This window comes from Cyprinodon variegatus, unplaced genomic scaffold (genome assembly GCF_000732505.1).
Source record: "Cyprinodon variegatus isolate N-32 unplaced genomic scaffold, C_variegatus-1.0 Scaffold588, whole genome shotgun sequence".
Lineage (NCBI taxonomy): Eukaryota > Metazoa > Chordata > Actinopteri > Cyprinodontiformes > Cyprinodontidae > Cyprinodon > Cyprinodon variegatus.
Window position 1 is genome coordinate 433,373 of NW_015151041.1, and position 13,062 is coordinate 446,434.

Consider the following 13,062-nt stretch of genomic DNA (forward strand, 5'->3'; position numbering starts at 1 on the left):
GCTTGTTCCTTGTTGTTTTTTGGCTCCTCATATGTGTTTTCCCTGATGCTCCTGGTTTGTTGGTTTTCTGTATTTTGTTTTCAATCTTTTCTTCTGTTGCCTTAAATCCTGCATTAAATTTGCAAGAAACCACCTCAGCGTCCGTCTCTGTATTTTAGGTCCTCAAACACTTTCACACAACCTGACAATCCAGCTCTGATCGATCAGATTTACTTGATGAGACAGAATTAAAGAAAAACTTCTCCCCAAGAATCTGGATTCTTTGTGCTGAACATGATTGACACTTTTCTAAGACAGAGAAATAACCTAACGGGCTGAGAATTATAATGAGGAAAATCTATTGCTGCCTTTGCTAAAGATTCTTAAACAGTTTTACAGTAAAATAAAATTTTCATGTTGATAGCTGGATCTCCCTCCTATAATACCAAAGGGAAAAAAGTTGTAACTCTGATTTTTGAAAGAGGAACAAACCCCACAGCATCACACAGCCACCACCGTCCTTTACATGCATCATGCTAAACTGCTTTTCCGCTTGTCTATCCTTTGTTTTATTATTAATGCAACAGGAAATCTTGATGTAACCACTCCATATATTTATGCTTGTGATGGTAGAATGAAAAAGACTTTGAAAAACATCTGATCACAATTTCAATATTTCCTAAGGAAAAATATTTATCAAATGCATTTAAAAAATCTCCAATAACGTTTACCTTAAGGGATCTTTAGGAGCCAGAAGTGATATGGCTAAAAAAGAAAACAACTAGTGATCACTCAACCTAAAGGTTGTACATTTCAAAATGTTTCATTGTGAGATTATAACACTGGAATAAAATATTTTATTTTAGGGTTTTTTTTTGTTTTGTTTTTTACACATTTTTACCAGGGATGTCCATAAATGGGGTGTTGTAAATCATAATAACCAGATGTGATCAAAATCAGAGGACTTAGGGATCAATGTGCAATACCGAGCAGTTGGAATATGAATGTAGTTTGTATTGTAAACAAGAGCAGAGATATAAATACAGTCAAAGTCTATCGGATTGTTTTCATTTGAGTACAAAAAAGCTATAAGAAAAGTCATAGCACCCGTCTACAAAGATTTCCTCATTGCTTACACATCATTTATAAAGGTAACACACAACTCTGGAGGAAGACATTCGCTGGGTTGCAACTAATATTTCATTAAATATGCAAATGCATGATATTTTTTAAAGAAAAATACCTTCAACACATTATACTTGGTTACATTATATATGTGATACAAACAGATGTGCAGCTTCAGGAAAAGGAGAAAGGCACAAAGGAAGAAAAAGCACAATTGCTGTTTTTTTTTAGCACTCACACTGAACGGGTTCGAGTCAACACTGACCTGCTGTCAAGCATTAGAAGAAATAGCAAAGATATGTAGCACTGAGGCAACAAGGCGGCACAGAGTCACAGCTCCATATTCATGTGAAAGCAAGCGATCCTAACTGATGACTTAAATTACAGCTCAGCTGACCCAACTAAACACATTCACAAGGTGCTTTAAGCTGAATTAAGTACAGTATCTCATAAAAGTGTGAAAACCCCCAACATATTTGTAAGTATTAAATTTCATCTTTCCATGGGACAGTAATAAAGATATGACACTTTGATCTACATTAAAGTAGTAGGAGCAGCTTATAAAATAGGGCAAATTTGTTATCTCCTTAAAATCAACACACATACATTAAAAAAAATAATTGACCCAAGTTTTAACAAGTCACATGGTCACCTTTATTTTCCAGGCTTAACTTGTTTGGAGATGGTGTTTACTGGAGCTTCACAGGTTCCTACTGGTATCCACTTTATGGCTTTTAGCCAACTTTATGTTTTCAGCAAAATACATAGATTTTTCCAGCTTCTGTTTGAGGATGCCTCACAGATCCTCAGTACAGCTTATGTCTGGATGCATGCTCACCACTATTAGTTTCTTTAACAAACCAATATTAGGGTGAGTGCAAACAGAGAAGCGGTAGACTGGAGAAAGAAGAAGGGCATAGACTAGCTGTGCCTCTCACTGGAAATACAAGAGGAGGACATGATAAATTATTTAATAGTCTTTTTAAGAGCTAATTTTATTTATTTCCTTAAAAGCCAAACACAACTCTTAGGGGCTTTCCTTATTTCATCTAGTGTCAACATTATTTTTTCCGTCTTCCATTTTGATTGATAAAACGGGATCTCTGCTTCAACCTGCCTCAGATGCATCCGGTCCCCAATTTAGATTTTTCAATCCCAGCTACTGTTGCTTTGCATCCATCGCAGGTGTTGTGCATCTGCTGCATCACTGGAATCTCCAAAATCGCGCCTCTGGCGTCACTAGAAATGTGTGTCGCAGCACTCCTGCACATAGAGCTAACGGGTAAACGGGTTTACCAAGAATGCATTCGGTGAACAGGTCTGAGGTATGAGGGCCTCATAGATAGCAGCTCTAAACTATGACACGCCCACCACCGTGCTTTGCTTTTACAAAACATGGTAATCACTAGACCTGTTTAACACCACCTGAACCAAAAAATGGATCCTGGTTTCATCAGACAGCATGATATGGTTTACGGTAATTCTCAACATTAACTCTGCCTTCAACAAACTACTTTATGGTTTGTCATCCTTAGAGGTTTCCTTCTTAGATACCAGTCATGCAGACCAATTGAATGCAGTGAAAATTTCACAGATTTTTTTTTTCTCTACACTTAACTTCTTTGGTCTTCCATGATGAAGCCTGTTCTGAGTGGAGCCTGTACCTGTTAAACCGAGCCAGCCAACCGAGCTGCAACTCAGTTTCTGCTGTTACCAATCTTATGGTCTAAGGCATCTTTATGTGCGGCAGCATCTTCCAATCAGGTCCTTAATGAGTTATCTACCATGGGGTTAACTTCCACTGTTTTCCAGTGTCGTCCCATTAAAGATGGGATAAAATGTTTACAAATATGTGAGGGTTAAAGTTACCCCTGCGAGATACTGCATTTCAATAACAAAAGATTCATGATGTGTCTGTTTATACAAATGCATAGAAACACTGAACATTTTCACATTTTGTTTACTTAAAACTGCAAATTGAATGTGTTTTTAATTAGCATTTTAATGCGACTGATCAATTAAAATCTGTGTATAACAGCGAGCTGTGCTGTGCATTCGTATGCAGCCTGCTTTACTTTGAAAGGTCCATCTAAACGGGTTAGATGGACTTATATACAGCTGCAGCAGACTTGAGGTTCACCTTCCAGCAGAATATCTCTTGGACTTCACGACTACGTCCTGCTTAGTGCTGCAATCCCAAAAAAATCACAGCAAAAATACATTGTTTGCAAGTGTAGTGTGACAAAATGAGGAAATGTTCAGTGTTTTCTAAAACCATTATGCAAAGTATTGTATCACAATCTACTCCTAACTGATAATTCAAATTTTGCAGTGCTGTTTACCTGAATCTTTCGCCCACCAAGTTCTGCTTTTCCTGTTTAAAAGCTGCAGGGTTTCGTGCTTCTAAGGTTTCACCTGCAGCTCTGTAGCTAAACACAGAGTGGTGACTTGTTAAAAGTAAACTTTACAGGAGTAGTAATGAGGGCGTTGGGGTACAAATGCTGGTGTCTACTATGAGATATCTGATATAGGCGAGGAATAAAAGAGCTTCGGACTAAAATTGGATGGGAGCTCATTTGCGAAAATATTAAAAAAAGAATTGTTGGAAAGTTCATTAAAACCAGAAGTAATAAAGGAAGAAGAGGATCCCTGTTCAAGCAGGTAAAGTCTGAACGATTGTTGCGGCTTAGTTATATGGATATAAGGGAGAGGAGAAGGTTCTTCTACTCCTGCTGGGGGGCTGGCGTCTCGTTGGCGTTGTTGTCAGTGATCTTGTTTTCCAGCTCGTCGTCTGACAGTAGGTCCAAGGAGGTTCCCTCCACCTGCAGGGGGCGTCGGCCCGAGCGACTGGAGGAGAAGGTTATGGGGCCGCCGCGTCTGTGGGAGGAAGAGGAGTGGAGGTAAAGATCAGTAGGAAACAGGATTGTTTCCATCATATTTAATTTGGTAGCAAAACAGATAAGCAGAGGAAAAACTGATCCCAAAAGAGGCTCTGATAGGAAGGTAGAACTGATTGGCCCTGAAGTATTGATCACATTCAGTGGAGGAGCAGGTTAAACTAAACCAGGTCCTCGAGGGCCGCTGTCCTGCAGCTTTTAGAGGATTCCGTGCTTTAGCACAGCTGATTATTGATTATTATATGAATATTATCTAAAACCTGCAGGACAGCGGCCCTCGAGGACCGACTTTGCGCATGCCTGAACTAAAACTTCCAAAATGTTTGCATTATAAGGAATTCATGCCAGATCTGACAGGTCCCACATCCCTAGACCTAAAAAACTCTCTTGTAAGATTATTAGATGTATTTAAGACCAAACTAAGGATATAGAGTATTTTTGAAGTTATTTCCACCTTTTCAGTTATAATATTTACTAAAGAGTTAAAGAAAACGAGGATGAAGGTTTCTTATTTCGCTCAGTTAGAAGCAGCCTATCAGATGTCAGGGTTTCTATGAGAGAGGCTCTAGTCCCGCCTCTTTGACTTTGATGGATGTGTGACATTTTAATTTAATTCATGATGTTTTTCAGTACAGACACATTAAATATTTATTTAAATATGTATCTATTAAATAAAGTCTGTATTATTTAATATAACTATATCATATATTTGTTTATTGTACTGTGGGACTTATCATCCTCCATAAATTCAGTCTTCTTGCAGATTAATTAGTAGATCTACAGCCTAATAAGAACAGTGAAATAATCATTTCAATCTTTTGGTGAGTAACTCAGGATGTTTAACAAAATATCTAAAAATCATGTTAAAAGAAACTACTGAAATTTAAGATGATCAAATTTTTATTTTCTATTGAGGACATAAAGTCTGAAAGTCAAACTTTCCTCCATTCACAGCTTTTATTTTTCTATACTTACAGGGTTTGCGTGGAAACCTTGGCAATTTATTGCAGCAATGACTGCAAATTTTGCCCCAAATCAAAGCAGTCAGAAGCAACATGAGTAAATAAAGTGCATCACTGCGATAAAAACTGTAACGTTCTGCATTTCTAAAGAAGGAAACATGTTCTCAGTTAAAAACTACACTTTACCTCAGACGGTTTTTCAGAGTGTGAACCTCTCTGCTCAGGCCCTCGCTGGCCTCTGTGGCGTCATCCAGCTCCCTCTGCAGCTTCCTGCGGGAGGCGTTGGCCCTGGTGGCCTCCTCCTCCGCCTCCTCCAGCTGCCGCTTCAGCTGCTTCATGCGGGAGTTAGCCTTCTCCAGCTTCACACAGGGACGGAAAAGTATTGAATTTAGAATAGCTGGAAAAAAGTATGCTATAAAAACCGATCCACATCAAAGCCAGAGGCAGACATACCTGCTCCTTAAATTGATCACCATGGCGACGCTCATCCTCCACCTGCATGCAGACTTCTTTCAGCTTCTTCTCTGTTCTCCTCACGATCTTGTTGGCTGCTGCTCGCTCCCTTTAGTGAAGAACAGATTTGTCTTTGCTCGCCAGATCAGTGCTCGGCATAGACCAGGTGAAACTAAGATGTCTCTCCTACCTGGCCTCCTGCTCCAGCTGTTCCTCCAGCTGCACTATCTTCGCCTCTAGGGCGGTGATGAAGGCCTTGAATCTGCTTTTCACTGAACCCTCCAGCTCGCTCAGTTTGGCACGCAGGTCCTTGTTTTGGCGCTCCAACTGCTGGCGAGCGTTTTCGCTCTTTTGCGCAGCGCTGCGCTCCACACTCAGCTCGGTGGTCAGCGTGTCCACCTGAACAAACGGAAAGAGGAAAAAGCAAAAATAGGTGAAGTTCGTTATTTGTAGAGAAGAATTATGATGATCAATAATGAGCTCCAGAACTTCCTACAGAACCTGCATGTTTGTTTTCCTGAAGCGGTCATTGAGCAGCTCCATGTTGCCCTGTTCCTCCTCCAGCTCCTCCTCCAGCTGAGCGATCCGAGCCTCCAGCCTCCTCTTCTCATCCATCAGGGCAGCCCTGACAGACAAACAAAATGTTACTGTTATCACAGATAACACATAACTGGTATCTCTACCTAAGTTTTACTCTACAAGATGATTTTCATGTTTAGCTTAATTCTTTATTGTTAATAAAACGAGTTTCATCGATTTTTATTCTGTTTTCTCAGCTTTATTCCTTTAGACCAGCAATCCATTCAATTTATTTGTAATAAGAAGAAATTTACACTAAAAATAAAATAAAAGATATAATTACCCATAATTTTCTTTCTTTTTGTATCTCAAACACTAATACACTGCAAAAAATTGAAATCTATTGAGATATAAGGGATTCGTTTTCTTGAGGTGAGACACTTTGCCAGGGGAACAAGACAATTTACATTTAAAATAAGGAAAAATAATTGCATTGTCTTATTTCCAAAAAAAGAAACTTAAAAACAATCCACTGGACTTTGTTTACAAGTTTGAAAACATTTTGCTTCCCATCCAGGAAGCTTTTTCAATTAATAATGTCAGGAATAGCGTTAAATTTGAGGTTTTATACAGTAGCCCATCAAAACCTTGCACAAGGTGGATTTTTTTTAATTTTCTTTTTTTGAAATGACTATGACCTGGATGATGGAGAGTCTTAACCTGCACATTGTCTTATTTCAAATGTTTACTATCTAATTATCTTATTTTAACAGTAAATATACTCATTCCATTGTTAAATCATCCTATTTACCTACTAAAATTAAGGAGAACTACACTTAATTTAAATTACTTTACTTATTTCTAGATTGTTTTTGCAGTGTATAAAAAATAAAAGTGCCGTTAATCATCAGAAACATGAGTTTTCGGTCAAACTATGACTAAAACTATGGTATAAACAGAAATGTAATTATATTTTATATTATAATTTTATACAACAGGTGTTTCTACTTACTTTCCCGAAGTGCTGTTGGAGATCTCATCCTGCAGCTCGTCTCGCTCTTGCTCTGCATGGCGGCGACCCCTTTCAGAAGCTGCCAGATCCTAAAAGGCACAGGGAAAATTTGAAGTCCCACCAAGACACAATGAAAGACGCATTTAACAAAATTCCAACAAGTCCAACGAGAGCTGTGGAGGAGCCCTGATGATTAGGCTAGTCTGACCTCATGTAGTTGAACAATTTCCGCTTCCAGGCTTTTAAGTTTCTTCTCCGTCTCCTTAGACAACGCAAAGATATCATCTCTGGAGGCTCTGGTGTCCTCCAGCTCCCTCTGATAGTCCTTCATTTGAGCCTGAAGAAAACAAAATGTTCAGAGGACGTAACAAATTTGCAGCTTAGTTAGACGTGGATCTAAGTCCTCACCTGTAACTTGCGTAGCTGCTTAATGGCTTCATCGCGAGCCTTGTTGGCTCCTTCTATGTGTCCCTCTATATCCTTTAAGTCCATCTCCAGCTTCTTCTTGGCAGCCACAGCCAAAGCTTTCTGCTTTCTTTCATCCTCCAGCTCTGCTTCCATTTCTCGCACCTGCAGCAGAAAGGATTAAAGTCATCAGGAAGGGATTAAGGGAAAGTGCAGGTAGGATTCGTGACTGATTAGAGGTTCAGTATAACTGGGATTTAATTTGGCACCTGTTTGACCAGCGCTCTTTTCTTCTCGTCGTTCTGATCATCCCGGCCCTGAAGGTCTCTTTCGTATTGAGCCTTCATGGCCTGCATGTTGACCTCCAGACGCAGCTTGGCGTCCTCTGTGGCCTGCAGCTCGTCCTCCAGCTCCTCCAGCTGGGTCTTCATCTCCTCCAGCTGCTGCTCCAGAGTGCGCTTGGACTTCTCTAGCTCATGGACCTGCAAAATACAAAAGGATTTTAAAATAGTAAAACAAAGGAATTAATTAAACAAAATGCTATTAAATCTCAGTTTCGTGATGCTCACATTCTTGCCAACGTCGTCCTTTGAGCTCATCAGATCTTCCATCTCAGCTCTGAGCTGCTTGTTAATCCTCTCCAGCTCCTCTTTGGCCTCCAGGGCCTCGTCTAAAGCTCGGGTCATGGACAGAGCTTTGGTCTCCTTCTCTCTGGCCTCGGCTTCTGCGCGGTCCCGCTCCTCAGCATAACGAGCTGAGATGCTTTTCTCCTCAGCCAGCATCTGCAGATCCAACCAGGGATCATAATTTCATTTATAAATAGAGCTTAGAAGATCTAAATTCTAAAAATAAAATGCATAAAAAGATGAGAGGATTACATTTATAAGGATCTATACCAAGCTTATTTTCCAAAAGATGATCGTAACAAAAACAGCTTTCAGTCAGTTTGGATGGAGGATGTATGTCAAGTTTTCGATCTGTATTTAGAGTAAAAATAAATGTCAGGGCAATTTAAAATCCAGGTTTCTTTAAATTTCCTGCAGGGAGGTTTAGTGTCTGGTTGCAGGAAGACGGTTTCCTTTAAGGCTTTGGGAAAGAAACTGCTCCTGAGTCTAATTGTTTTGGATGCTATGATCCTGAATTATTTTGCAGATGGAAGTGAGACAAACAGTACATTTTGGACTTTGCTGGACTCGTTAAGTATAAACCAAGTCCAGATGAGGGATAAGACATCCCACAATCCCCTGTGCTGTCCTCACTAACTGTGCTTGGTGTGGTGGGAATGGTGTACTCAAGCCCGTCTATCACAAAATAATTCAGGTTTGCATTTGAAATTGATCAGAATACCTCCTTACAGCGACCTCTAAGGGCGCTCAGTAACATTGGGTTTTATGCAGGGTGTCAGGCTGAACATTGTTGGAAACAGAAGATTGCTTATAAATGATCATATTTTGGAAAAGGAAAAAATATTAATATAGTTCTGGCAAAATATAGGAAAAGTTTTGGTTGCAAAATCAAAAAAATGTTTTAAGATGTTTGATGTATAAGTGATTATTTATTGCACTGTAGGGGAATTATTGTAGGACTCGGTGTGACCTGGTCAAACTTCTTCTGCTTCTTCTCCAGGTTGGAGACGATCTGTCTCTGATGATCCAAGTCAACGGTGAGATCATCCAGCTCCTGCTGAAGACGAGTCTTTGTCTTCTCCATCTTCTCAAAAGCAATCGTCTTCTCTTCCAGGCGTTGGTTGGACAGCTCCAGATCCTTCTGCAATTTCTTCTTCGTCTCCTCCAGGCCTTCTATCGTCCCGACGTCATCCTCGAGCTTCTTTTTGCTCTCTGACAGCTGCAAACGCATAAACATACCATCAGAGCCAGGAGAAAAAGGAATTAGCATGCTGTGGGAACAGAGACAAGGAATCACCACATCCTACCTGAGCCTGAACTGTCAACAGCTGCTTCTCCAGATTCTTGCGCGCCTCCTCGTCCTCCTCCTGCTGCTCTTGCAGGGCGGTTTTCTCCTCCTCCAGCTGGCGAACACGGCTGCTCAGGTTCAGTTTCTGGCGCGTCTCTTCCTGGAGAAGCTCCTGCATAAAAATAAATTGGCTGCTGTCAGTTAAAAAGGAGAGGATTCAAGAAACTTGACAAATTATCTGGATTACTAAACATCACCTGCGTGTCTTGCAGCTGACTCTCCAATCCGGCAAGATCTTTGGCCGTCTTGATCCCCTTCCTCTCTGCATCTTCCAGCAAGGCGGACACATTGTCCAGTTCAGTCTGTGTGAAGAGATTGAAACCTTTTAAAAAAAAAGTTCTTTAGTGCTTTAAACCAGCTTTGAATCAGTTAAGATAAAATAACAAAAAAGTTAAAATGCTTAAAGAATCATTGATCAGTCCATAATTTGATGATTTAATTTGAATATCTGTAATAAAATCGGATCCATATTAAAGGTTCAACAAGTTTTTATTGCTCAAAATCAATTCAGAATTTATTATGAATGACGAGACTCCATGGCTACATTCACACAGCAGTCTGAGGTTACCTAAATACGATTTTTTTGCACCAAGGCGACCTGTATCTGATCTTTTCATGGCAGTCTGAACAACACATTTTTCCAATGCAATTCAGGCCACTTGGCTATGTGGTCCTGAATCCGATCTGATCTTTTCAAATGCGACCTGTGATTGAACAGCCAGGCCACATTCATCCGACCTGCATGCTATTAGTACTCAACAAAGATCACTATTCTAGGTTTTGCTTTAAAGAAGCGGCAAGAACAACAACCATGGCGGACGATAATGCAGAAAGCAGTCTTTATTTTCAACTCTCTTTAAAATTTTTGTGTTGCTTATTCACTGGCTGATGTTGGGAAAGATCTTTATGTACGCTCCAGCACTACCATCCATGTTTATTCTGTAAACACAGAGCATGCTCCCTTGTGAAGTCATTGCGTCCTCGACTGCGCATCCGAGACACTTAAGTTATGTGAATGCAGTTCACAAAGGAGATCACATATAAGCCGCATATTCTTAGAAATGTAAATGAGAGCGCAAAAGAATCGAATTTCACACAAAAAAAACGGGATTGAGCATTAATGCCTTGCGTTTGAATGTAGCCTATGATAAGTAGTTATAAGGCAGTCAATGTGTTTCTTTCTGATGTCCTGATCTGAGTCCAGGTCTGCAAACTCATGCAAATGAACTTTGAATTGGTTGTGATGAACTCCTAATGTTATAAAAAATTTAATAAAACTTTGTGTGCACAAAGCTTTATTTTTTGCTTTATTTTTTGCGAACTTGATGTTCTTGATGAATTTGTACCCTGATGATGTTTACAGTGAAATGCATTGGTAGGTGCAGCTTCCTGTCTGTTTGTGATGTGTGTGATATGCAGAGTGAAGCTGAACCTCTGACCCATGAAACCGAAGATGTTCCAAAGAATTACAATTTCTCATGTAATGACGAAGGAAACCTTTATATGAGATTTGTCTGGAAGCATGAAGACCCTTTAGAGCAGAAGCTTGGATCAGTCACCTGCAGCTTGTGCGTGCGCTCAGCCAGCTCCCCTTTGGCCCTCTCCCCCTCTGTGACTCGGGCCATGTACTCCTGCAGCTGACCCTCCAGCTTCTTCCTCTTGTGTTCAGACTCTGTCTTTGCCTGCTGTAAGGTTTTCACTTCATTGGTCAGCTCCTTGTTGGCACTCTCTTGGCTCTGCTTGGTCTTTTCTAAGTTAGCTTTAAACTAGATAAAAAAACAAAAACAAAACAACAATTGCGGTGTCAAACACTTAAATTAACTTAGTAAATGGATCAAACCGTGGTATCAGAATCCTGATTGTGTGAAGGTCTCGTACCCTTTTGGCCTGCTCCAGCTGTTCTGACAGCTCCTCCAGGGCGGTTGCTTGCCTTTGTCTCATCTCCTGAATCTGAGCTTCATGGTTTTTAGTTTCCTCTTCAATGGCTTTCTTCAGCTCCGCCACCTCCTGCTCACGTTTGGTTCTAAACAGATCAGCGAAAGGGTCAGGAGAAAGCTCACGGTGGATAAGAAGAATGGAAAACATCACTGCGGGTGTTACCTGAGCTCCTGCTGCGCTGCAGTCGTATCCAGGGTGTCTTCCAGCTCCGTCTTCAGGGCCTCCAGCTCCTCGCTCAGATCCCTCTTGAGTTTCTCAGCTTTGTTTCTGGCCTGCTTCTCTGACTCAAGGTCCTCCTGCAGCTCAGACAGCTGGGCCTGCAGCTCCCTGATCTGCTTCAGAGCGTTGTTCTTCTGGTTGATCTCTTCCTCCCCTCTGTTAAGAAGAGACAATAATATTGTATGTAATGAATCATTGTCCTTGCATATAACGAATATATTACAAAGACAAACGTATGTATTTATATAAGCCTTATTTTATTGCATGATCAATGAATCATAATTAGCTGCAGATTTGGGTACAAAAATGCTTATAGTGTTAGGAATCCAGTTAGTGTGTTTTTCATTTTCCACCACCAGGAGGTGCCCTGTCTTCACGGTCCCTCAATTCACACCTGCGGCTCATTGGATCATTATCTGGAGGACTATTTGAGCAGTGGGCTGTCACTACCCCGACGCCAGAGTGTTTGCCAGTTTTGGGTACTCTAGCCAAGCTTAGTTTAGTTGAGTCTAACCCAGCTTTGTTTCTCTTTGAGTCTAAAGAGTTTTTTGTCTTTGCTCCCCCGCAGGAAGTTTTCTTGTGTTACTGGATTCCTGGACCTTCTCTCCCCTGGAAGGAAAAAAACGAGTTACACTGAGCAGGGGAAAACCTCCATATGCTCCGTTCAAGTACCCATCAAAAATCTGAGTGACAGTCCCCTCCATTACTCCTCCGGGTCCAACGTTTGTCAACCTGTCCACCCTCCAACGTGTGCACCATTCTCTGGATTTACCACACAGCCTGGATTCAAAGACTAACAAGGCCCCCCTCAACCGTGAGTTCCCAACCTTGCAGAATCTAAGAGCTTCCAAGATTCCAAGTGTACCTGAACTGACCAATGAAACTTCCCTTCTCACTTCCAGTTCCGGGTCACCAGCTCACTGAGTTCCAGATCCAACTCCTGTTCACTCCTTCAATAAACCTGTTAAACCTTTTCTGTGCTCTCTGAGTGGTTACTCTGGATGTGGATCAGATTTGTTAAACCGATCATGACATATAGGACAAGCTTCATACAGGATTTATGGTTCCAAAGACACTAACAGTCAGGATTTGATGAATATGGAGGCCGGGAACAACCAATTTACTAAAAAGACCCTTATTTGTAATTTTAGTGGCTTTTCTTTTTATTTCAACAATAAAAGTCAGTAGAAGCATATTTCTCTCACGTTTTTAAAGTGAAAGCACCAAATAAAAAAACTAAATAAAATAAAAATCTTTAAAAGGAGGATCAAGAAAAAAAATAACAAATATTGTAAAATAACTTTATCTCAAACACATTCTTACAAAACAATATTATTTAAAGTCAGAAGTTATGAACCAAAGCCAGCCCCTCTCTGCTTCTCTCTGCGATTCAGTCACTTCTGAATGGCTTCAGTGTCCAAAGACCTGAGTGAACGAAGTGTCTGCAATGATGTAACTCTGCAGCACCAAGTTCCAAGCTCCTTAGAACGGTTCTCAGAATTCTATAATTACCTTTATCATATGATTTTTAGGTTCAGTTATCCTTCTTGTAAATTCAGTACCCATATTGAGGATCTTA

The 13,062-nt window shown here is 40.5% G+C and overlaps 1 protein-coding gene across 1 annotated transcript in view; it reads right to left on the reverse strand.

Moving 5' to 3' along the window:
* Window positions 1–1,799: 1,799 nt before the first annotated feature.
* The window catches only part of LOC107095973 (myosin-10), an 82,941-nt gene continuing 71,678 nt past the window's right edge, over window positions 1,800–13,062 (reverse strand). Inside the window, exons 27-42 of the mRNA XM_015392379.1 lie at window positions 11,427–11,639; window positions 11,205–11,349; window positions 10,886–11,092; window positions 9,524–9,628; window positions 9,286–9,438; window positions 8,949–9,197; window positions 7,922–8,134; window positions 7,622–7,834; window positions 7,356–7,517; window positions 7,156–7,284; window positions 6,948–7,036; window positions 5,918–6,041; window positions 5,607–5,815; window positions 5,417–5,525; window positions 5,150–5,322; window positions 1,800–3,981 (exon numbers count right to left, since the gene is read on the reverse strand). Of these exons, the coding sequence (XP_015247865.1) occupies window positions 3,828–3,981; window positions 5,150–5,322; window positions 5,417–5,525; window positions 5,607–5,815; window positions 5,918–6,041; window positions 6,948–7,036; window positions 7,156–7,284; window positions 7,356–7,517; window positions 7,622–7,834; window positions 7,922–8,134; window positions 8,949–9,197; window positions 9,286–9,438; window positions 9,524–9,628; window positions 10,886–11,092; window positions 11,205–11,349; window positions 11,427–11,639 (2,647 nt within the window). The 3' untranslated portion in view covers window positions 1,800–3,827. The remainder of the gene's footprint in view (window positions 3,982–5,149; window positions 5,323–5,416; window positions 5,526–5,606; window positions 5,816–5,917; window positions 6,042–6,947; window positions 7,037–7,155; window positions 7,285–7,355; window positions 7,518–7,621; window positions 7,835–7,921; window positions 8,135–8,948; window positions 9,198–9,285; window positions 9,439–9,523; window positions 9,629–10,885; window positions 11,093–11,204; window positions 11,350–11,426; window positions 11,640–13,062) is intronic.